Below are 25,084 nucleotides of genomic sequence, written 5' to 3'. Positions count from 1 at the left end.
GCCTGGATTTACTTCCAAGCGGCGCCCCACCAACTTTCAGCCCGAATTTAATTAAATGCTTTTATTGTCATTAGGCAAGTATAATGATATTGACGGCAAAAGACGTCCAATCCATTTGGACGGTCTGGAGCAATCATCTTTCACTCAACGTCAACCCCCCCACAAAAGGTTGACAGTTGGTATCACCAGTTCCAAAGAGAAGCAAGGAAACGGCGCGAATATTTCCTTTCATGTGGTGTCCCGGCAACTTTCAGGCCGCCAGAAGCAGCACCTGTCCCGTAATTAAGTGATTGCCCAGGCGGGAGACGGGCGTCCTCTTCGTCGGTCGTAAGGAAAACCTGCGCCCGCTCGGCCCTTTCGTGGAACGGCTTGGACGAGGTAGGCTTTCGGGTGAGTAGTTGCGCGTCGCCACCGCTGGGCCGTGAAACTCGACACCCCCGGACGAGCCCCCGTTTAAAAGGGAAAGCAACGGGAGGACGGCTCCTTACTCGGAGCGAACCCCCCCAGGAAGGCAGTCAGTCAGGCAGGCGAGAAAGGAAAAGGCAAGAGCAGGAGCGGAGCAGCCTCAATGAATGAAACACTGGGGAATATCCACGCGCACGTACGCACGAACGTCTCTTGTGTCCACGGGGATTTTACGTCGTCGGCCTTGACGGGCTTTAGTCAACATGCTCGTCGTTTTCCTTGCCGGAGCTCCAGTGGCAAGTGGCACAGCGCCTGCGAGTGACTGAGTGACCGACCGACCGACCGACTGGCCGCCGGGGTGTCTGTCTGTCTGGCTTCTTCATGCCGAGCAAGTCACGCTGTGATTGACGGATCCGGTTTTTGACTGCCAGGACAAATGAATACAAATGAATTTAGGCACCCAAAGGAGAGATTGCAAAACCTCTCGTCTAGACACAAGGTAGGTGGCAAGGGGATGGGACTGGCATAGGACTGGCATAGGACTGGCATGGGACCACCACAGAGGTGGCAAAAGTACCCCAATTAACTTCACTACCTGTAGGAAAAAGTCCAAAATGTTTTTGTATTGTGCCAGGTGCAACTCCAGTTTTTTGCCCTTATTAGTGACTACAGGTGGAAAACAAACAAATATATACTTTTTAACCAAACGAAACGTCCAAAGTGCAATTCTCTATTAAAAAAAGAGAATAGTAATAGGGTGCTTTGTTATCACAATGTGCATTATAGTATTATTGACCTTTTCAATTGATTTTTAATCTCTACACTCCCTTATTTCATATTCTGTCTTTTTTAAAACATCTGAATATACCTATTTAACTTTTGCACAAGGGGGCAACACAATCTTATTGTGTCATAATGTTATAATGACAATATAGGCTATTTTATTGTAAATTTAGAACAATGCACTGTCCTTGTGAGGACAGCCTATTTCTTTTCTTGATAGTGTGGAAACATGATCCTTCCTTGCTCAAACTGACACGTTATTGTCGGGGTTATTTTCGGAATCGGACGGTAATGCCAAAAACACTCGGCGTCCACAGAGAGGGAAAAATGTCGGAAGTGACAATCAAAGAGTCGGATTACACAATGAGGATGTTATCATAATATTCCCAATTGACTGGCCATCACTCAGCAATTTGAGCCTTTTTTCGGAGGTTTTGCTAATGTCATACGCAGGCCAGTGATTTCTAACAGTTTGCACTTTACTGAAATTGAGAATGAAATCGTTGCTGTTGTTTCATCGTGGTTGGCATGGTTACAAATTGACTGACTTTTTTTGTTTGTTTTTGAATTAATAGTAAAATAAATGTTTAAAGACATCCTCCGATCATTTTCTGGATCGTTTTAATAGCAAACGTTCTTTTTATTGAAATTTCATGGTTTTTATTTTTCAAAATGTCTTTTATGTCTTGTTTTTAAATATAAACAAACATGTAACAAGACTAAATATCCTTCTTTGTTTTTGTTTTTATAAGTGAAAAGGATTTTTTTTTTAAAAGGAGAAAATTGCAAATATTCTATTCGTACACATTCGTTTTAACTTTAAAAAAGTAAATATTGTAATTGATAATTGCACTAAAATTCAATTTAAACTGGAAGCAAATATACACGTGCACATGATTTACTTTGGTGGGCCACCCAAATTAATGTGGTGGACTGGATCTGGCCCTCGGGCCACAAGTTGAACACCAGTACGCTAGTTCATCATTGGCTAACATGAAATCCATGAGGTGCTTGCAATATAAATGTTCTTTTTTGACTCATACGTACCATATTCTGTCAATCTTAGGCATACTATTTTGGCCGATATATACTAAACTGTATAAAATAAAGGTTGGTGTATGATATGCTAATGATATTTTGTTTTGTTTCCTCCATAGGAGAGCCCTACTGCTCTGCACCATTTTCTTCTGTACTTGTTACCTGGGACTTGCACAAGTACAATCTGAAGGTAAGATCTTGTATCGGGGAACCAGAGCGGCTCAAGTGGTTGCGCAACCCGCATTGCAACGGGAATTGGGGCAGAGGTTGTCCGGCGCATTGAGCTCCAAAAATCGCTTTCTATTTTCAGGCCCCAAAATGACACTGTGCTGTTTTTGCAAAAAAAAAACTCCAGTCAGAAACTGTGCTATCTGGTTTTGTCCAGGCCTGCACTTAGGCGACACGACTGCTGCACATGAAAGCAGATGAGAGAAGGCCCCAAATAATATATGTATTTCTTTTTTAAACTGCGGGCCAACTCCTACTTTGAAATCGTTTTCTGGCGACAGGTGGCTTTCCCTTTTGCTTTTTGCATCTATTGCAATAGAAACGCTTTCCCAGAATTCACTTGGGAAGGACCTGTGTAAAAGTTGTACTTTAGCAGTGATTTCTATTGACAAATGTGTATTTTTGTCATCTAATGAGATCTTCCATCATTCTAATTGAATAGAATAATAGAAATACAACAACATATACAGTAATCCCTCAAATTTCGCGGTTAATGTAGTAGACCAGACATAATTGAAAAATGGCAAAGTAGGGTCACTTCTATTATAACTTTTTTCTTTATTGCTGAGTCCTAGTAGCAAGAGTAGCTTCTGCTTATCAGTTTCATTTTCACATTTTTATAAATTAAAAAAAAAAGTAATAGCAGAAAAAATCGCAAAGTATTGAATTGTACATAGGATAGGATTGTAAAAAGGTGGACTTTACTCCGTGATTGGGCTTGATAATGTTTCTCCAATCTGGCAACCCTCCCCGTATACTAAAACCCTAAAAAAAGTAATAGCGGAAAAAATCGCAAAGTAGTGAATTGTACATGGGATAGGATAGTAAAAAGGTGGATTTTACTCCGTGATTGGGCTTGATAATGTTTCTCCAATCTGGCAACCCTCCCCGTATACTAAAACCCTCGGGGGCGCTCCTCTCAGAAGCACTTTAGACGTGACGGATCGGTTGACCGTAGACCCCGCCGCCTTTCCCAATTTTTCCTCAAAGCCCCTTCGTGCAGGCGTGGGCCGTCACATCTGCGCAACACACATCGTACGTCTGAATCCATATGGCTAATGCACACGGCAGTCATAATACAAGCAAGTCAAATAAAGACAACACAGGTCTACGACGCGGTACCACGTGTAACGCGACCGCGATCTCCGTGCCAGAGGCAGTTGTCCCACACCGCAGGGGAGACCACACAGACGGGAGAATGTGGATCGGTATATATTAAATCTCACTACGTCTATTTCGTCAAGCCGCACAGTTTTCGCTAAGCGTTAAGGCTGTCTTTAGAAAGTGGAAAAAACATAAATACCGGCCGATGGAGAGGCGCAATCTTACTCTTATTTCAGACTGTGGAAAAAAAACGTCTTGGAATTTGTGATCAAATTAACTCAGTGCGTCCAAATTTCAACCTTGATTAACTATTTTATGTCATGATTTTGATGCGCTGGTGACTTACATTCTGGTGTGAAATAATCACGTAATAACAAACTAAATAGCCGAGCAAGCAAGAATTGAAACAAAGAAACTGGATTTTTTTGTATGCCACAATGCATGATGGGAGACATGAAGCATTACTAGCAATGCCTAGTTAGCCCGTGGCTTTATTCAAAAAAAATTTCCAGTGCAAAAGTTGATGGATGATTTATTAGGACACCATTACTGAGCATGTAATATATCATTCTTTTTCTTAAAGTTGGCGCAAGAGGAGACTGTGAAAGTAAAGCCTAGTGTCTCTGTAATTTGTCCTTCATATTCGTTTCAATTGCTTTTAAGATGAAATTTCTCTTCTTGAGCTTCAGTTTTATTGAATACATTTCCTTATAATGTTGCAACTTGTGACGGTCATTATGCATTTTATGACTAGAACGATTTATGGGACGAAAAATACGGTTTGTCGCTGACAGCTACAAGAAAGGGACTTTAGGTGTCCCAGATTTGTTGTCAATGTCCGCCAAGTTCTCAGTATTTTTCTTCCTTACATACGTTCCCGTTAGACACGGTCGGACGATCGCAGGTCAGGTCAGACCAAGACAAAAAAGCCGCGCCGTGACATCGCAGTTGATGGAGAATGAGCGCCATGACCCTTGTCGACCAAACTTTAAATACAGTCACACTTGAGTGCAATTACGAAAACCGTATTGACGCTCGAATCGTGACGATGGAAGTTTTATGGTGGAGAGGGTCGGAAAGGTGATGTAGATTGTTAACCTCTACTGAAAGAGGCTGCTTGTTTAGTTCAATTTGCAAGCAGCCAATCATCTTGCAGACCGCAGTGGGGCATTTTGAGGAGGATCTGCTACCTCCAATTAAACTGGCCATCAATTTCAAGAAGCTGGGATATCAATTATTTCAATATTTTGGCTGTTTTTATCCTTCGATTTGTTTAAATTGACCCTTGGAGGAAAAAAAATAAGTTTGCACACCCAGGACCTAAATTGGGGCCAATTTTGGACATTTTTTTGTCCTATTAAAATTTCAACCCTTCATTTAAAAAATATCATACCTGTCAACTTATACGTTTTCCCGTATTTTATACATTTTTTTAATCATTTCATATTGTGTACGCCATATAACAACTTTTGCATCAGATTTTTTCTAGTACGATCAACTGATGTGGTTTTACCCGTTTCGGCTCTAATCCAGATGGTCTCGGTCACCTTATTCCCCTTTTCACTATATAAATATAGCACGTCAGCAAGCAATGTCCTTAGAGAGTCAAGTTGTCAGCGTCATACAGCAACATCTACAGAATCTAGAATTTAGTGCAAACTGATTGGTTACCCTGTCCACAAAATTGGCTGAGATTGACAGATATGAAACATTCTTTTGAACAAAAATATCTCTAAAAGACGACGGCGTTGATCCAGATCCATTTATCGCTGAATTTCCTGAATACAGTAGAAATCAATGCATATAAAAACATCCCTTGAAATAAAGCGGGTGGACATATTTGTCACAGTCCACCAGGGAATCAATGTTGCATGCTTGCATACATCTTGTTTGCGTAGCTGCTTAAATTAGAGGCTTTTGAAAGCCAGGACCAGCAAAAATGTCCATTATTGCAGGACGCGAGACCAAGGCCACCCATCCGCCACCGGTGAAGATATTTTTCTCTCCGTCATTTGGTTTGGCTGCAAATGGTAGCAGACGACGCTTTATTGCTGACCCACAGCTTTATTTTCGTCCTTTGCAAATATATTTGTCTTCAAATTCTTGTTGTCTTAAGCTTGCTAACGGCTCTATAAAATGGCCTCATCTCCCTTTGTTGTAGGATTTTTTTTTTTAGGGCCAGACCGTAAGTGTTTCACTCGTTTGGGGAGTCCAATCCATTTTGATTGGCAACGATTTGAATGATAGCAAAGGCCACCATTAATTAGCTATTTTGATGGTTGAATGGTTGGAGATGTTAACCTGAAAAGTGTCCAAACTCTCTTAAAAGCCATTTTGATTAGGTTTTTATTTAGTTTTTCCTCAATATACCTAAGTATCTCTTCATTTGATTCATTTTTTTCAGAATATTTCATTTGTCATTTAAAAAAAAGGAAGAACGGTTAATATTATGTCATATACGTTCAATCGCAATGACATTGAGACCTGTTAAACAAAATATAGTCCTATGCAAATTATGTTCAGATGATTAAAAAAAAAAAATGCACGACAGAGACAAAATATTCAGTGTTAAACCTTATTGATTTTAGCAAATTATTTACCTAACATGTTCCCAAACAGATGCATGTCTTAAAAATGATCAAAAATTTGGGAATCATTGTAGAAGCTTGTGTTTATGGTTGACTTTGTTACACTTTGGATTGGTCTCTCACATCTAATTTTTCTTCTTTTTTTTTTTCAATCCACGCAGATGTGGACATTCTCCAAAGGTTGGGGCTTAAGGGAGACAAGCCATCACGCTCCGCACCAGCAGGGGTCATTCCCTTTAAATCCGGAATCATCCTCAACCAACTGGCGCGCGTGGAGAGCCCGCTGCGCTCCGTCTGGCCCACGGCCCTCTGGAACGACACGGCGCTGGTCCTGAGCGTGCGCTCGCACCGGGTCAACAGCGCCTTCCTCTTCAGCGTCCTCTCGGAGAAGAAGAAGGAACTCCTTCTGGGCCTGCAGCTGGTGCCGGGCAAGCTGGTCCTCCACGCCGGGGTCAACGCCTCGGCGGTGCTGCCCTACGAAGCCCACGATGGCCACTGGCACCAGCTGGCCTTGGGAATTAAAGGACACAAAGTGACTCTGTATGCCTCCTGCGGAGAGCGGAGCGTTAGCGTGGACTTTGGCTGGGACGGCGAGGAGGGACTCGCCCGGGAGCCGCGGGGCTCCTTCCTGCTGGGCCGATCCGGGCCGCAACGATCCCCGGCTCGCTTCGAGGGAGCCGTGTGCCAGTTTGAGCTGATCCCGTCCGCCCAGGCGGCTCACAACTACTGCAAGTACATTAAGAAACAGTGCAGGGAAGCCGACACTTACCGGCCCAACCTGGCGCCCCTGCTGCCCATCTTGCCGCCGCAGAGCCACGTACCCGCGTCCACGGCCGCCCCCAAGCGCGCCGGCCCGATCGTCAGCGGGAAGACCGGGGCACGGAGTCTGGCCCGGAGCGTCGCGGCCGCCGCTTCCGCGGTCAGGTACGTAGCCTCCGCCCAAACAATAAAGCCCCCCCTCGGGACCACTCCCGCACCTTTGCCGGAAACCGCGGCTCGGCTCGGCCCGCCCGAGTCCACGACCCAACCCGTCACGGTTCCGCTCAGGACCGCGGCTTCCCCGACCGAAGCACCCACCGTCAGCCCCTGGACTTCCAAACAATGGAAACTTCTAAAAAGTCCAACGACATCCAGACCGAAACCCACTCCCCAAAGCGGAAAGACCATTGCGGCAACGGAAGCCAAGAAGAAAGCCGACGCCATGGCCAGCCCAAAGCCTCCCAAGAAAAAAATGGACTCAACGTTTTCCCATCCAGTCCCAGCAAAAAACCCCGGTAAGCCCAAAGTCCTCCCATCCAAGTCCAATTCTGTTAAAGTGTCTCCCTCTAAACCAGTACCTAAAACCAACCCCTCCAAACCGAGCATCTCTAAAACCACCAAGCCCAACCATAAACAGGTCCCCAAACCAACCAAGTCATCCCGAACCACCAAGACCCCATCCACCAAGACCCCATCCACCAAGACCCCATCCACCAAGACCCCATCCACCAAGACCCCATCCACCAAGACCCCATCCACCAAGACCCCATCCACCAAGACCCCATCCACCAAGACCCCATCCACCAAGACCCCATCCACCAAGACCCCATCCACCAAGACCCCATCCACCAAGACCCCATCCACCAAGACCCCATCCACCAAGACCCCATCCACCAAGACCCCATCCACCAAGACCCCAACCACCAAGACCCCAACCACCAAGACCCCATCCACCAAGACCCCATCCACCAAGACCCCAACCACCAAGACCCCATCCACCAAGACCCCATCCACCCCACGACCGACAACCCCTCGATACGACCTCATCACGTCACCCGGCACCGACAGCTTCCAGAGCTGGGACGTGGAGCCCACTCAGTTCTCGCTGCTCGCCGGACCTGGAGGACTAAAAGGAGAACCTGGCCCGTCGGTAAGAACTTTTGCTCTCGATTTCAATCCCAGGCTTTTTCTTCGCCTACAAATCATACTTGTCGCGTCCAAGTCGGTTGTCCCAGACACGCCCCGTTTCCCACACAGGTTAGAAATCCTCGCCCGCCATTTTCTACCGGCTCGCTGCCCTCCAGGCCGGCCGGGCGTGACATGTCAGGCGTGACGCCTTGCCGTCTTGGCACCAGATTCCTCCGTCTCGCGAGGCTAAGGGAGGTCAGGCGGCCCGCCTTCAAAGTGGGGTCGAGGGTCAAGGCAGTTGCTAAACGCCACCGCGTAGCTTCCCAAAAGCTAGGAAAAGGCTCGTATCGCTAGCAGAGCAAATACCCAAGCGGACGGATGACTTTGCGCTTTGCGTCGCCGCCCCGACGTTAAGTTTAAGGTGAGGTCCGTCTCCGCCTCATCAGGCCACGGGAAGCGGAAACGAGACTTTTCAGTTCCGATTGCAACGGGAGAGGCCGGCCATTGTTTCAAGAGTCTTAAAATTGAAAGAAGAGATTTCCTGGCGCTTGACGCCGAGCCTCCCCAAAATTTGCCGCACAAAAGCTAGCATTCAGACCCTGTCGTTGTCCGCTCCCCCCTCGACTTATCCCACCTCCTCTTTTGATGAAAAAGTAAACCGCTGGGCACGATAAAGCCACACGGGCGCATTCAGGAAATGATATGTTATTTCCAAGGTTTCCTGCACGGAATTATCCGACGGACGGATACGCACGCCTCAGCTCTCATCACCTTTTAATGGAATGGGCCGGCTCCTCCACCAATCAACATTCACGGCAACTCTCCTTTCTTTTTTCTGCAGGGACTCGAAGGAATTCCGGGGAAGCCGGGCCTGCCGGGCAAGAGGGGTGCTAGGGTGAGTTTTCCGACCAATTTTCTCACCGTTTAACACACATTGACCGCTCTCGAAATCACATTTGCACGGGACGCGGTTCTGTTCCAACACGCTTCTTGTTGCCGGGGCGACCAGGCAACATAGAGTTAATGTAAGTTAAAGTCCTGGACTGTTGGTTAGACTTGGGATAGTGAAAATAATAACCCGTAAAAAGCTGCAATCCTCAGCAATTCCTTGCAAGGTTTCCTATGAAGGCAGGTTTTTGACCGTTTGATTTTTCAGCACGGTGCTGACCTAGCATAAGCCCCGCCCACCCACCTACCCTACCGCTAAGCATAAACAGGAAAGCTCCTATAAAGACATCCTTTCAAAAGCTGCCCGTGCCACAGGATGCCTAATAAAAGCACTGTAAACAGACAGAGAACACATGGTCGTACCGCACCAACTTTTTTTTTGCCGCTTCTTTGCGTTTTTGAAGGGAATCCCTTTTTGGAGGAGAGTGCCCAAATAACAAGCAAGTCGTTGTGTAAATTCAAAATAAAAATACAGAATATAATATAGAAGTCATTTAGTAAGTGCGTAAGTCTTTTAAATGCATGTATTGAAAATTAATGTACCGTATTTTCCGGACTATAATTTTTTTTACAGTTTGGCATGGCCTGCGACTTGTTTTTTTTTTTCTTCTCTAACCACTGGAAGCCTGTTTTTTTAGGCTATAGTTGTCAAAAAATCCACTAAATTTTACATAAGTGCCTATTTAGCCAGTTGTTCTCCATTTAACTATTTTTACCATGTTTGTTCTTGGTTTCTGATCAAATATGTACGACGTGCATTCTTTTTTCCCTCCTCCCTGTGCATTAATTTGGCTGTTGTGATTTATATTCTGAAAAAAAACAGGTCAGTTCCTGTTTGTTCCCCTTTTTGAGGAAGAACTTAAAAATAAAAATAAAATATGAGTAGTGTCAACAAGCTAAAAAAAAGTCAAAAGTTTGATTTTCCATGACTAAGTTGTCTGCATTTAGACTAAATAAATATATCACATGAATGAAGCGTTCATATAGAGAAATGGATTTCCGGCGTAATTTGGCCCAAAATGTTTGCATTTGCTAAAAATCTGCGAAACATGAAATATGGAGGAAATGTTGTAATTGCTCAATCTCAGTCAGCGACTTTCCCGCCACAGCATTGGAATTTTTGGGGGGATTACGGGAAACGCGCGTGATGACACACAGAGCGCCATTGAGGCCGGCCCAGCAACACCCGCCGAGCTCGACCCCTGACCCCCACACGTGAGTGCGAGACGCCGTCGCCGGGGCGACCCATCGCCGCACAGACGCGTCCGTTCGAGGGCGGGTGACGAAGGCGGGGCGCTGTGAACGTTGAACTCGTTTGCTCGGAGAGCAGGACTTGAAGGAGACTTTTTCCCTGCCATTGACGGCGATGGACGTCCAATCCAATTTTATGGATTGGACTTCTGGCGCAGCCAATGAGGGGGTCAATTAAAATATATAATTACCGTATTTTTCAGGCCGAGTATATATATTTCCATAGTAATGCAAAATTTAGATTCCAATGCAATTTATGAGTTGCATTTTTGGGACCCCATTTTTTTTCGAATCTATCAGAAACCAAGAACAAACATACTACATAAAACTATAACTATAGTTTAAACAACGCGACGTTATATTGCATCTGTCAGAGAGGAAAATAAAATGTTTATTTATTATTTAATATTTTTTATTGAGTCGTTTCCTGGGCCACTAATCCTCAAGAGTACCATTTAAAATATATCTATATATAGTATTTATAGTGACATCTATTCCAATTTTTTCGCAAAAAAATCCTTTTTATGTTGACTTTTTACATTTTTTAAATTTTTTTTCATTTTGCTTTCTCTTCCCCAGTCCAGTTTATATCAGTATATCAATTGTCCCTCATTGGCCCGTGCTAAAAAAAGGGTCGTAATCAGGGGATTCTCATGTTGTTGTAGTGTTTGTCATTGAAAGGCTGACTGACACAATTCCTCCATCTTTCCGGACTCCCCAGCCACCCCAAAAACCAAATTTGTATTAGTCGCAAATGAAAGCGAGCTGTTGGTTCCACTCGCTGGAAACGAGGCTTTGAAATCCTCCCCTCGGGCTCCCATCTGGCACCACGCGACGCATTAAAAGCCTTTGGAGAGAGACCGTACATTAAGCGTCTTTTACGAGCCGGCGCTTCAAAGTCCGACCCCCATTACGGCGCTTGTCCAAAATATTGGACGTGGGAACTCGTCTAATGTCCGGGAACAGTGCTTTTCGCTAGCGCATATGGCGACAAGATGCAATTTCCTCGATATTTATATACCTGAGCGTGACGCGCCGTCGCCATGACGACAAACCAAAAGTGCGACCGTTCTTTTAATCCATACGATTTTGGCCCGAGCTGAGGTAGGACCGCAGAGACGCCCCGCCAAGCCGCCGGCGTTACGGGGCCCCCGCACGCACCCCGCCTTCTCTAATTAGGCACCTGTTTCGGGCAAGGTCGCCGTACCCAAAAAAACAAAACCAATATAAATTTAAAAAAAAGTCCAAATCAAAAAATAAATGTCTTGTGCCAGCCCGTGTCTGCGGGTTTTCTCGCCAAACCACACGGCGAAACATGTAATTCAAACATGCCTGCTGTGCGCCTCGGTGTATTTTTGGGCCGAGGAGCATCCGAAGAACACGGTTTGAATGTGCGCAAACGCACCCGGTGATAAAAGGCCTACGACAGGAGAATCCTCGGAATGAAAATATACCGTAGAAACGGACCGTTACTCGACGATTAAGAGTATGCTACTCCACGGATGTTAAGTAGGTCCAATAACCCGTACAGATGATTTATTGGAGACCGCAAAGTATCGTCCAGAGACTCTTTCAGGACCTGAAATGTAAATCTGTTACGCATTTCAACTCCCTAACGGATGTAGGACACATGTTAAAATGCAAGAATAGCCTCAATGGAAGTCAATATCAAGAAGGAATTGTCAGAAAATAGTTATTGACAACTGACAAATTTGATTTTTTTTGTTATAAAGCTTCAAAATGTGGGGAAAAATTGCTGTAGGCATGGCCAAATTTTTTGCAACCCGCCCAATGCATTTCTCTCTGGTTAGGGTCTCTGAAAATAGCTCATTTAAGCAGGAATGTGTCCAATCTGGCAACCGTGCGTGGGTGATACTCTGTTTCAACGTTTCCCGTGTCTACTGAAATTGAATGAATAAATCCCTGACAGCAATACAGTAAGTAATCCCTCGCATATCGCGGGTAATGTTGTCCACACATGGCCGTGATAATCGAGGATCGCCCCTATTGTTGCTACATACCATACTACACGTTTTCGCACCTATACACAAACACAAGTACAATGATCAAAAAGTGTTGTTATTAAATATTACAGTCTTAAATGCCACCACCACTGGACACCCATGCCTGTCAACAGCCGTGAAAATCGCCAAGCACCGAAAGAAAGACGGCCTGTTCTGACTCACCTCGGTGAACCTTGCTTTAAAGGCAATTTTTTCCCCTCTTTGACTCGCCCCGACCTTTAACCTCAAGAAAGGCGGGGTGGGCGCGTGTGACGAGGGCGAGAGATGCCCCACCACGCGAAGAACCAGCCCCCAGGTCACATTTTAAAAAAAATCATCCCTTAGTCCAAAATAATCCATGTCAAAACCTATGAATTAGAAACAAATTGTTTTACCTCGTGCTTCCGGTCGCCCAATCCCGCAGCTACTACTTCTACTTCTACTACTACTACTGTAAAAACAACAGCTGATCCAGACATAGGCACTTGGCAAAGAAATCCATAATGTTTTGCGAGCAGGTGATCTGGAGTACTCATTTAGATTCTTGACAAATGTGTGTCGGGGTCTGTTGAGTTTAAGGTAACGGGAAAACCACATCCATATGGCGACACAGACCCATTTTCCATTCGACCCCTACTTGGAAAAATGGGTTAAAATAGCATGACGTCTACTCCAGACTGCGTTAGCCCCCCCAAAACACACACACACACACACACACATACATACACACACTTCACCGCTACTATCACAGTGCGGTTGCACCAGCAGTAGCAAAACGGCTAAAACAAGAGTGCTTTGGTATGTGGACTTTTTGTCACGTTGCTCTTTTTCTCCCGCAGGGTCCACAGGGTCCCCACGGAAACCCTGGACGACCTGGTCCGGCGGGCCTCAAGGTACCTTAAACTAAAGTTGAATCAAATTTAAGGCAATATTAAAGCCACACCTGGTTATAAGATGTTCATTTTTTTGGGGTCAAGCTAACAGCTAACTATCATTTGGCGTCCCCGTTTTAGGGTCACAAAGGAGATCCCGGCATCTCACCTGGGCCAGCCCCGAAAGGCGAGAAGGTACCTTCCGCGCTCTCCGACATTTGCTACATTTTTAGCATTCCTAACTTTTCCCATTTTGCCTTCAAGGGCGACTCGGGAATCCTCGGCCCGGCCGGAATGATGGGTCAAGAAGGACGAAAGGTAAGCTATTTTTATCTAACAGGACATCCGGATGAACAGTGTCGATTTGTCTTGACAAGGGAGCTATGTCGTGTGTTGCCTTGTCAAATAAACCGCAGGGATTTCCTTTGTGGACAAGCAAGTGCTTATTAACCCCTGTGCATCCTGCGCTAAATGATGTACCGTACATAACTTGCCATAGTTCTCAGCTGGTGGTAGCCCCATCTTTTAGCCATGTGTATTCGGTTGAAACACGAACTGGTTGCTTATGAGATTTCCACCTATCCTTGGTGTGCTCCTTCAAGGTAAAAAAAAAAACACGTGTTGAGTTTACGTAAACGTCATTTTTGTTTACCAAAAGTCACTAATACGCAAAATGCCTTCACTTGGCAACATAGCTTATCCTAGACAGCACTTTTATCTTACATGTAGACAATTTTGACCTCAAATCTCTTTTTTTGAGCATTTCCTTAAGTTATTCAACCTAAAACAATGCATCAAAGAATGCCCTTTTTAGCAATTCAGGTTATGACAACACCACCTGAATTGATAATCATGTTTAGCTTTCCACTTTTGCACTAGCTAGCACATGTAGACTAGCATGCTAGCGTACTGCAATAATCGGTTAATTAAGGTATACGTCATTTCATTATTAAGCCTTTTCTCCCTTTATTGCATGAATTTGCGCCCAAAGTATGGTCTCCTCTCATTTTAAAGCTTAACTCATTCGCGGCAGATAGCCACATTTCTAAATAACAATCTTTGACCTTTTGTTTGGACACCCCGATTATTTGGTAATAGGCCAAACTGCCCCAAAAAATCGCCCCGTCTCCGTCGAGGTTGGCTCGTCACGTGCGCTTCAGAAAAACTAGAGAGCTGCTCTCCACTTTCCTTCTCCGGAACACCTAAACACACACACATAGACGCGCAACACGCACACTCGAAATCACCCCCCCACCCGACACTCGGATCCGGAAATTTTGGACGGACGGCCGACACAAAAGGCAAGCCGAGCGTGTTTGAGTTCTCGGTGCGATATTTGTTCTCTCGAGCAGCCGCCGAATGGCTTTTCAGTATGACGGGTCGGGTCGCCGGGAGGCCAAACCTCAGCCAGGCTTTACAAGCCGCACATCTCGTCTCACCTTTCTGACGCCGGCCGCCGCTCCGTCCGTTCCGTCCGTTCCCACCGTCACTGTTTCCGTTTTATGTCGGCGCCGGCTGGCTTTGTCTCATTCGCCGCGCGAAGAAACGCTCGGCGGTTTTCTGATGTACACCTTGGTTTGGAACGAAACGCTTTCCAACGGTTACGTGATTTATTTCCGCCAAAGCGTGTTCCAGGCTGCGGGTAATTCAAAACAAAAATTCTGCTGCGTGGTGCAAAATGGCAACGAACATCACCCAAACACAGAACGTATCAGTCGCCATCCGAAAAAAAAGTCATTCTGGTCAATATATTGGTCTTAAAGAAAGATTATTTCTCAACAGTGAACACAACAGTTTTCCTATTATAATCAGAAATAAAGTCCATATATTGGCCCAGAAAAGGCTGAGTAGACAGTATGATGACTATGATATGTTGATGATTTACTTTTTTTAGTTCATCATCCAAAAAGTGAACATAACAGCTTATCCTATTAAATCTGATCCTAAAAAACAGTCCATGTATCGGTCGACTAATATATTGGTTGACCTCCAACATATATTTATAGGCTCTAGTTGTGTAATAAATATATATATATATATATATATATATATTCTTTTCATCACATTTTATGATAAATGTGGTTTTAATGTTTGGGTTCATTTTTTTCTTCTTCTTACCATTAACTCAACCGCGACTCCACAAAGACTTCCCTAATAACGGCGTTGTCTACCCGTGTTTACGACGCATACTTGACAAGCATGTGTGTTCAATCAGATCCATTAGCCAGAAGCTCGCTAGCGACGTAGCGCCGCCATTGGAGCTTTTCTCCAGCCAAACCAAAACGGCACAAAAAGCCCATTAAACATGTATTCAATTTTTCTATAGTGACATAGCAATGCATTTCTCATTTTTGATTGCCGTGCAACAACTATGCTAATTTCCACTATGCTAATCATTTGCTTGTTTGTTTTTAACCCCAACATGACACTCATAGGCCGTGAACGGGTTAAGCAATTCCCACTTTCCCATGAAGGACTCATGTCTCAAGCGAATGAATTGGACAGCCTTACTTCTGAGAGTTATTCCAGATTGAGCTAAAGATGCTACAAGAAGTTACACCGCACTTTTTTTTCTCCCACCTCCTTCCTCCCTGCCATGATTTGAGTTCCGTATTTGGTTGTACATCCCGTCGCTCGGCCGGCGAAGCCAAGGATTTTGTTTTTCTGCCGTCACGGAAAAGTCTAGTTCCTTGACAGCAGCGTGGGATTTGGACTTGCTCCTCACACGTAGCTCCAAACTGCTTTGACAGGAGCTGCTGGTGAACATGAACAAACTCTTTGCTCGTCCTCCGCGGGTCTTTTCTTCCACTCGCCTATTTCCGCTCCCGTGTTTTAAGTTTCACGGGCTCCGTGTCCGCATGTCAGTCATGTCTTTTTTTCTTTCTTCTTCTTGTTTTCAGGGACAGAAAGGTCACCCGGGTCCACCTGGACTCCCTGGAGAATCTGTGAGTCCTCATTTATCTTTAATATCTTGATTTAACCACAGTTTAAATTTAATAGATGCCTATTATTCTCAATGTTGACCATTGAGTCACTTCCTTGGTAATTAAGTATACTTACAGGTCAGTTAGTTCCTATACGTTTCGAATAATTTCCTATTGATTTTACGACATTACCAATTTACTTTTCCCAACTCATTTTTTTTTTCTCCATTGGGAATTAACAGGGATTTTTAAGGCAGATTTTGAACTGCACATTTTGGACAAAAGTTGCATGCAACTTCATTTTAAATGGTGTCTTTTTTTTCGTTTTAGAAATGAATGGGCCTTTTTGTGTTTTTACTAAAGCTATAAACATCAGGGGTGAGTCAAAAGAGACCCTGTGTGGTGGGAATTTTTGCCAAGTTTTGAATTTGTAATGGTGCGAATCCGTCAAAGCGCACACGCCAAAATAGCGCACAGATAGAAAAATATATATGTTACACCGCACGCTTACAATGATGTCTGGATGCTATTTGAATTGAACAGACCAGTTGGCAGTGTGTGTGTGTTGCCGTTAGCGCCATCCCAATGATCCTTGTGACCTTTTCCCTCTCTCGCCTGCAGGGGGAGCAAGGTCCGGTCGGAAGCCCAGGTGCCAAAGGTTATCCTGGCAGGCAGGTGCAGTAAATCCTCTGCTGTGACTGGTACAGTTGTAGTCAAAGCCAAGTGCAATTTAGTTAGTGTTGAACAGCTGAGCTTCTTTCTATGCGCATGTTCAAATAACACGTAGCGGCGCACCAACCCTAAATAACGACCGGCTAGTTTACGTCACGTTTTGGTTGGAGACGAGCCGGTGGCACTAAAATCGAGATGTGTTGTTTTCAGGGTTTACCTGGGCCGATAGGACCCGCGGGGCCCAAAGGCGTGCGGGTGAGTACACTTAATAACATCCATGTGATATTTTTACAGCGTTTTTGGTCGAGCAAAGGTGGCAAACTCCAGGCTTGTGGGCCATTGCAATATACTTAAATAATAAATAAATAAATAGAGATATATTGTATAATGTAAATGGCAATCATGGAGTTTTCTTTTTTTGGCCTTATCTATAAAATTGTAAATCAATAAAAATTATGAATTAAAATAGCAAATTGATGTCATGTTCCTTTTGACAGAAAAAATATTAGTAAAAATAAACTATCCATATTGCCACATACTTAAAATAAATAAATTCAGATATATTGTATAATAATAATGGAAATCATAGATTTTTCATTTTTTGACCTCAATAAAAATTATAAATTAAAATAGCAAATTGATGTCATGTTTCTTGTGACCAAAAAATAAACTTATAAATAAAACATTAGTACCTTTTTGTGGTATTTTCTCCTTTTTCAAAGCTAAAAATTAAATAAAAAAATTAACTATTTTAAGATTATTATATTGGTTTTCCCCTTTCTGTTTTTATTATTAGAAAATCATCATTTTTGTTTTTTCTTAAAAAAACATGGCTCTGAATAATCAACTAAGATTTAGTTTTAACCGTCAGTGGCATGCAATGAGTTAAATATCATGAATAGGAGGAAAAAAAGAAATAAAAACAAATAATGAAATAAAATAATTTAGTTTTATAAACATGACAAGAAACACTGATAGACATAATGGGTTCTAAAGCAAATGACACCCCTGTTACAGAGGTTAAATATAGCCCCCCCCAAAAGTTGTAATAAGAAATTGGCAGCTAGCATAGCTTTCCAAACACAGGGCAAAGAGGTTATGTAATGCATCTCTGCAAACAAAAGCGCCCGGCGTGGAACTATTAATAGCCCTGTCAAACGTCGCTAACGCTGCTATTTTTTGGGCCTTCTCTGCCGTTGTGAATAGCGGCGCTCGGCCAATCCAACGAGGAAGAAAAACACGCAATTTCAATGTTCGTCTAAAATATCTTTATCGGCTCCGCTCGGTGGCTCCGCCCCCACCGGCTAGAATTTCCTGGCTGTCTAAAAGAGCCACTGTACTCCTCTCTCGTTCTTTTTTTTATCTATTCCTTTTTAACTCACCTATTTTATCTACTCGGGTTGCCGCCCACTATTATTTTGACAGGCGATTTATCACTTATTATTTCAGGGGTTGTTTATAGTTTGGTTCTGAGCTGGAAATATGCAAATGAACAAAAAATGAATATAATGAATACATTTGCATGTGAACATAACTTTTCAGGAAAAAAAATGTCAAAAGCTCTTTCAAACAGAACACTAAAAAGGAAATAACCGTCGGCTAACATCGTGCTAATGCTAACACCATTCGTATGGCGTTGTTTGAACAATTTAAAGACCAAAGATCAGGTACTCATTATCCTCTAAGAATATGGGGTTTTTACATCTTTTTTGGCAACAACCAATGGCGGATGGGCCGTTTGCCTTGTGGTCTTTGTGTCTCTGTCCCCCCCTTCCCCCGCACAGCGCCACCTCCCTCCCAGGGCCGGCCATCTTCAGAGATCCCTGACGTGAGGGTATGTGCCCTTGGACTACATCGTGGAAGCCAGCACCATGCAGTCCATGGGCATATACACTTGCCTCATGGCTTGGTTCTTCACGGAGTCCTTCCCCGACGGAGCCGCTCAAATCAAAGTTCCCGTGGCCTTAATCGTCTTGGAATAACTCAAAGCACCCTCCCCCCTTTCACCCCTCTCTCTCTCTATATCTCGCTCTCCTCTCTCTTCCCCTGCAGGGTTTCATCGGAATCCCCGGGCTTTTTGGTCTCCCTGGACCTGATGGAGAAAGAGTGAGTTCTCGCCATTTTCTCCAGTCTAAACTCAAAAAATCAAATACACAAAGGGAACCCATACCTGTCAACCTTATTAATGATTACAATTCCCCTTATTAACCAGTTAAAAAAACGTACGAATGCAACGCAGCACGTATTTACTCACCTAGGGCGCACTAAAAAGTCTCAAATTTTCTCCAAGGTGAACGGGGTGCCCAATCGGTATGCACTAAATTCAAGATTCTGTAGATGTACATTGGGATACATTGCTTGCTGACACGCTATATACTTATATAGTGAAAAGGGGAATATCATGTTCTAAAGCATGACAATATTAGCAGTCGACAATGACGTTTTCGTCTGTTATCAGTGACCGAAACGATCCGGATTAGAGCCCAAATGGGTAAAACCAGATCGCTTTTACAAAAAACATACTTAAAAAAATCCCGTACAAAAGTTGTTATACAGCGTACGCAATTTGAAATGATCAAAAAACGTATAAAATACGGGAAAACCATATAAATTGACATGTATGGGAACCCCCTTCCTTAGGTCAAACTGAGCCTGTTGATTTCTTTACAATAGTTTAACACTTTCTACATTTATTATAGTACTGTTTTAGTACTTGTTTTTGATAGCAGCTATCTGAAATCATACATAAATTGATCACTTTAGAATGTAGAAAAATGATAAATATGTCAGCTGATTATTACTGTTTGATGTTACACTTTCCTCTAAAGAGAAAAAGTCTTTAAATACAGATTTTTCCAAAAATTTCAAACACGAAGCTACCTTATAAACAATTTTGGCGCAATGTTGAATTGAATTGAATGCTTTTCTTGTCATTGTACAAATATAATGACATTTAAAGCTTCACCACCAAATGCACAAATGACTACAAACAGACAAATAAATAATCAATAAATAATAACAATAACAAATAGATAAATAAGTAAGAAATAAATAAATACGTAGTCAACATAAGGTTAAATCCTGTCCACCGATACCTTTCTTTGTTTTTGTTTTTTCAAACTAAAGCTAAAAGCTAAAAATCACCCACCGTCCATTTTTCTCCCTTTTTTTCAGGGTATTCCAGGTGAACCAGGCAAGAGGGGCAAGATGGGTAGGCCGGTAAAGTTTTTTCTCAACATACTTTACAAACAATGTGCCATGTGAACAAATGTGTGTTGGTTGGACAAGTTGGCCGACGGTCACGTGCCGCCCGGAATGCTTTACGTTGGCGCGTCACGTTATCGTTTCGATCCGCGAGGTTAACCGTTGTCGAGTCCCGGCAGCCGCGCCAAGAAAAAGTCTTTTGTTTAGCAGCGCGGGGGCTCCGGGGCGTCTCTGGCCTCGCGTGTACGTCGCTCAGATAGATCACTTTGACAGCGGCTTTCCAAAGGTTTCGAACCCTTAAACAAACGCCGCCAGATGTTTTCGCTTAAAAGGAGGGTTTATGGGGCAAAACGGATCCACTCGCCAGCTTCCTCCTTCACTCACCGTTGCCGCCGGGTCCCATTTTTATTTGGCTCGGGCTGAAATTGGCTGCGTCTGGAGTGCAAAAATGGGGGGTCTTGCTTGAGGGATGTCGTTTTTTATTCATGAAAAACTTCAAATAGGGTTGCCACAATCGATCGTTTTGATAGGCAACTAATCGGCTCGTATAAAAGTCCTTTTATTGACTCTTTTATTACCCGGGTTAGCCGTAAACCTCATAATGCACCAATTATGATATTTTTTCTTAAATGATTTCATTACCTGTCTATAGGACGGGCTTCAAACGTCCAATTGTGGCCCACGGGACAATATTTTGCAACCCCTATTTGTCACTAGTATCGCCCGTAAATACATTTTAGCATCTTTTAAAAAGGTAATCGTAATATTTAAAGGGACTCCGCCCATAATTCCTGTTTTTTCCAAGCTAAAAAAATGCTAATTCAATTTTTCAGTACTATTTTAAGAGGCATCACAGTGGCCTAGTGGTTAGCATCTACTTAAGATGACCTCCAGTGGGTTCCTCATTTCAACTCTTTGCAGAAATATGAAAATAGTTGCATTTTTCCAAAACATCCAAATGGCGTTCTTCTCTTGTACGGCGAGAAACTTCCACTACATGGGAATCAATCTCTGACCCACTTTTTTTTTTATGAGCTTGTCTGCTGACTTGATGTAAAAGCAGCGATGCACTTAATCCCCACTGGAGCATCTTCAATGCTTTCAAGCTCCCTTCTTGGAACGCTGGCTTTTTTTCCGCCTCGCATTTGTCTTCTTTTTTCTTACAGCGGCGGTGACACTGACATGACTCATTTTGTTTTGTGTGTGCGTGGGTGAACTCCATGTGTCATCCACGTCCGCCACGGATTTTTGGTCGGTACCGTGGCCATTAGCGCTGAGGAGTTCTTGACAACTCATAGTTTAGACCTAAAAATTACAAGTCGTCATTCACAATTTTCCAATTGGCTACCATTGTTGGTGGAGTACGCTCCAGCACCCCCCCCAAGTTCACCTCAATGGGGTCGCCGTTTGGGTATTTGATGCTTGTTTGTGCGACCGAAGGCCAACTTTCCTTCAATGACAAATGTGTATTTCTCTTGTTTTTTTAATACTTTTGACAATACTTTCATTTATTGTGCCTGTAGCTCCTCCCACTCTATCGATGGATTGGTCAGCAGTTCACGTCAATGGCAGCCAGTGACGCTTTCATGCATGAATTATGATTTTTTTTTCTTAAATGATTTTATTCCATTTTTATAGGACGGCCTTCAAACATATGGCTCGGGGTCCAATTGTGGCCCACGTGAAAATATTTTGCGGCCCCTTTTTGACATTGAATTGTCGCATTAACGTTGGTTGCCATTGACGGCAATAGCAGTCCAAGCCATTTCAACTGAGAGAGACGGGTGCTTGTTTTCAAAATCCAATTCCCTCTTTTACTAACTACGACAGCACATATTCTTGATTTTAAATGTTATTAACTGCTCACTTTGTGTTTCCGTCGCTTTAAAAAAATGATCTACTCTCGCAGAATATGGAGTCGGAGTCCTGCTGTTTGTGTGCATCCATCATCTGTGTGTGTGTGGTTTAGGGCTTTCCGGGGGATTTTGGTGAACGGGGACCACCCGGAGCAGACGGAGAACCAGTAGGTCACCCGCAAAAACTACATTAAACATTCCTGTTTAGCTTTTTTTTTTTTCCATAAGTGCTTACATAATCTTTAGAGCCAAAGTAACAATGTTAACAAATGTGTGTATGTTTTTCGCATGCTAACTTTGCTAACTGCTAATCTAAAGATAGGCTTTTGTCACAAAACTCTATTTATTTTTAATTGGATTTTTACTCATTTTGGGGGAATGGCAGTACATCATTTTTAAAAATAAATAAATAATGTTTTTGATCCGAGTAGAGTTAAGAACTGGGAATGCGTGATCGTGATGGTCTTAATGGATTTGAACTGGGAGGCTTTCCAGATTCAAATGCATTGGCCGTGTGATGCGAGTCACTTTCCTGATCACGTGCTCTTATTAAAAACTTAAATTATGACAGTAGCGGTAAATTCTAATAAAAAGGTATCAACAGGTCGTTGAAATCAGTTGAGTTTTGGGATCTGGCAAAGCTGGTTCCTCTGGCAAATACACAGCCACCTCTCATAAGTGTCCCTCAACACTGAGCCACTATTCTGAGCATGTTTGTGTTGAAAAAAAAACATTTGAAAAAGGCTCCTTCACGTTTCCACTCACTTGCTCCTTCTTGTATTTTCAGGGCCAGCTGGGCGCCCCCGGTCCAAACGGAGTTCTCGGACTAATTGTGAGTCGTTTTTGTGCACCGTAAACGCCTGCGTTTAAACGAAACAGGAAATGCTTAAATAGACTTTTACTTCCAGAGTCTTACAAGCATTCATAAAGCCGCCTTCACACAAACACACACACACATACACACACACACACACACACATACACATACACACATACACAGACATACACAACAGTAGCCACATAATACACCAGCGTGATGGTCTCTTGTCGCGAGCGGTCGCTCCTCCCGGTTTATTCCGGGCAGGCCTGTAATTGGAGTGGCGTGATTATAGCTCTGTTTCCAGGATTTTTTTTTTTTCGTCCACGCCGACATCGGTGCGCCCGGCCGGGCCCAGCCTGCGTATTTAAATATATGCAAAACAACATTTGCTTTAACTCATTGGCTGCCATAAAAATGAATTGAAAGGTCGAACGAACCTGGGTTAAAAATAATTCAGAATTTGCCCCAGGAAAAAAAATTCATCTGTCTCACGTTTCCCGGATATTACGACTATTAAGTATGTTTTGTCTGTTTTCATAACTGTCAGCGTTTTTCCCGTATTTGATACGTTTTTTTGATCACTTCAAATTGTGCACGCCATCTTTTTTTTAAGTATGTTTTTTTTTTGTAAAACCGATTTTGTTTTACCCATTTTGGCTCTAATCCGGATCGTCTCGGTCACTGATAGCAGACGAAAACGTCGATTGCTAATATTGCTAATATGCACAGGTGCATTCCCCTTTTCACTATATGAATATAGCACGTCAGCAAGCAATGTACCCAGACGGTCAAGCTATCAGCGTCATACAGCGACATCTACACAATCTTGAATTTACTGCATACAAAAGGCGCACCGACTAATTGGGCGCCCCGTCCACTTTGGGGGAAATTTTTAGACTTTTAAATCTGCCCTATGGGTGTAAATATGTTGCATTTGTACGATTTAATATCACTTAATAATGGGAATGATGTGTTTTTGATAGGGTGACATGGGACCTGTTGGCGAGATGGGCCTTCCCGGACCCAACGGACTGAAGGTAATCGTCGTAATATTTACCTCCCAAAAAAGAAAAGAAAAAAAAAGACAAACCTGTTTGGTGTTTCTTCCAGGGTGTATCTGGAAATCCCGGAGAAGCAGGACTGAAAGGTGATAAGGTGATCTGAATATTCCTGTTATTGCATGTCTTGAGCATGCTTTCTCTCAAATCTATTTTGTTTCGTGACGCAAACAAAAGTACGCCAGGACGTCAGCGTCTTTCAATGCGGTTGTGTAATTAATACGATGAGGCGAGGAAATTATACGTAAATACCACATTGACACCCGTGCCAAAGCGAAGAGAAACGGAAAATTCACGTAAAACTGTTAAATCGCCATTTTGATGCAAGAAATAATTGTCAGTCTCGTTTGATATTATTGGAGCATTCAACTCGGTCACAGACGTCAAATCCGTTTGAACTAGGAAGGTTGACATTCAATGGCAGGGCCATTCATTGGCCCTAATCCATTTAAGTGGGAGGGGCCAAATGGCTTGATAATGAAGTAGATGCTAATGAATATTGCTCATTGGCTGTCTTGGCCCCGCCCACTCCCAAATGATGAGATGAGGTTCCCATGACGTGCCGAATGTTCGTCCTGTCATTTTGGGCCAGAAGGTCATATTTCTGGGTGTTTGTCTCGATCTGATCAGGGTGATATCGGGCTTCCTGGTGAGCAAGGAGAGATCGGGTTCAAAGGAGACAAGGCGAGTTCTTACAATTATTCAGCCGCTCACAAACAAAAAACTCTTTCATTCCCCGGTTGTTTTAACGTGCTTTTTTTGTGGGGGTTGTATCACAGGGCATCCAGGGTGCTTCAGGACCACCTGGCCTCCAAGGGAAACCAGGTCCACAGGTTAGTTGATGTATTTAAGATCCCAAACTTTCACAGGTTAACCGTGGATGACTTGGTAATCATTAGAAATCATTTTTAGAACTGTGTTGAACAACCACTTTGCTAAAAAACAAAGAAAAAATCAATGTTTTTGTTCAAATCGGAAAAAAGACATTTAGACTTAGTAGATCCTCAAAAATCAAATGACTGGGACTCGAACCCGCATGCAAAAATTTGCGATCAGGACATCCCAACCATAATACACATCAAAGCTCGGTTCTATTGTTGGGAACCAATGGGTCTCCTCCTTTTGCCAGGGTAGTCCGGGAGACAAAGGCCCCGATGGCGCACCAGGACCGTTGGGCCTCGAGGTTTGTGTTTACCGACGACGCGTGCCAAAATCCAGTCCGGCAGAATTCGGTCTCATACCAATGGACCCTCGTAGGGTTTTCCCGGCGACATGGGACCACCTGGAGAGAATGGACTGGAAGGACCAAAGGTATGAACCATCATCTTGCGTCAATGGCGGACTGGGAAAGGTCACAGTGTTTGTTTTTTCTGCACAAAGGGAAAATTGGGCACCAGAGGTTTACCTGGGCCGCAGGGCATGTCTGGCTTGGAGGTGAGCAAC

The 25,084-nt window shown here is 43.6% G+C and overlaps 1 protein-coding gene across 1 annotated transcript in view; it reads left to right on the top strand.

The window, feature by feature from the left end:
• Positions 1-450: 450 nt before the first annotated feature.
• Positions 451-25,084, top strand: part of LOC144091286 (uncharacterized) — a 38,422-nt gene continuing 13,788 nt past the window's right edge. The window contains exons 1-21 of the mRNA XM_077623504.1: positions 451-904; positions 2,346-2,416; positions 6,308-8,055; positions 8,875-8,928; positions 13,075-13,128; positions 13,249-13,302; positions 13,372-13,425; positions 16,008-16,052; positions 16,653-16,706; positions 16,914-16,958; positions 18,756-18,809; positions 19,878-19,922; positions 21,877-21,930; positions 22,551-22,595; positions 23,567-23,620; positions 23,694-23,738; positions 24,272-24,325; positions 24,421-24,474; positions 24,771-24,824; positions 24,899-24,952; positions 25,022-25,075. Of these exons, the coding sequence (XP_077479630.1) occupies positions 852-904; positions 2,346-2,416; positions 6,308-8,055; positions 8,875-8,928; positions 13,075-13,128; positions 13,249-13,302; positions 13,372-13,425; positions 16,008-16,052; positions 16,653-16,706; positions 16,914-16,958; positions 18,756-18,809; positions 19,878-19,922; positions 21,877-21,930; positions 22,551-22,595; positions 23,567-23,620; positions 23,694-23,738; positions 24,272-24,325; positions 24,421-24,474; positions 24,771-24,824; positions 24,899-24,952; positions 25,022-25,075 (2,799 nt within the window). The 5' untranslated portion in view covers positions 451-851. The remainder of the gene's footprint in view (positions 905-2,345; positions 2,417-6,307; positions 8,056-8,874; positions 8,929-13,074; positions 13,129-13,248; positions 13,303-13,371; positions 13,426-16,007; positions 16,053-16,652; positions 16,707-16,913; positions 16,959-18,755; positions 18,810-19,877; positions 19,923-21,876; positions 21,931-22,550; positions 22,596-23,566; positions 23,621-23,693; positions 23,739-24,271; positions 24,326-24,420; positions 24,475-24,770; positions 24,825-24,898; positions 24,953-25,021; positions 25,076-25,084) is intronic.

Source organism: Stigmatopora argus, chromosome 16, assembly GCF_051989625.1.
Source record: "Stigmatopora argus isolate UIUO_Sarg chromosome 16, RoL_Sarg_1.0, whole genome shotgun sequence".
Classification (NCBI taxonomy): domain Eukaryota; kingdom Metazoa; phylum Chordata; class Actinopteri; order Syngnathiformes; family Syngnathidae; genus Stigmatopora; species Stigmatopora argus.
This window is presented reverse-complemented; position numbering and strand designations above follow the sequence as displayed.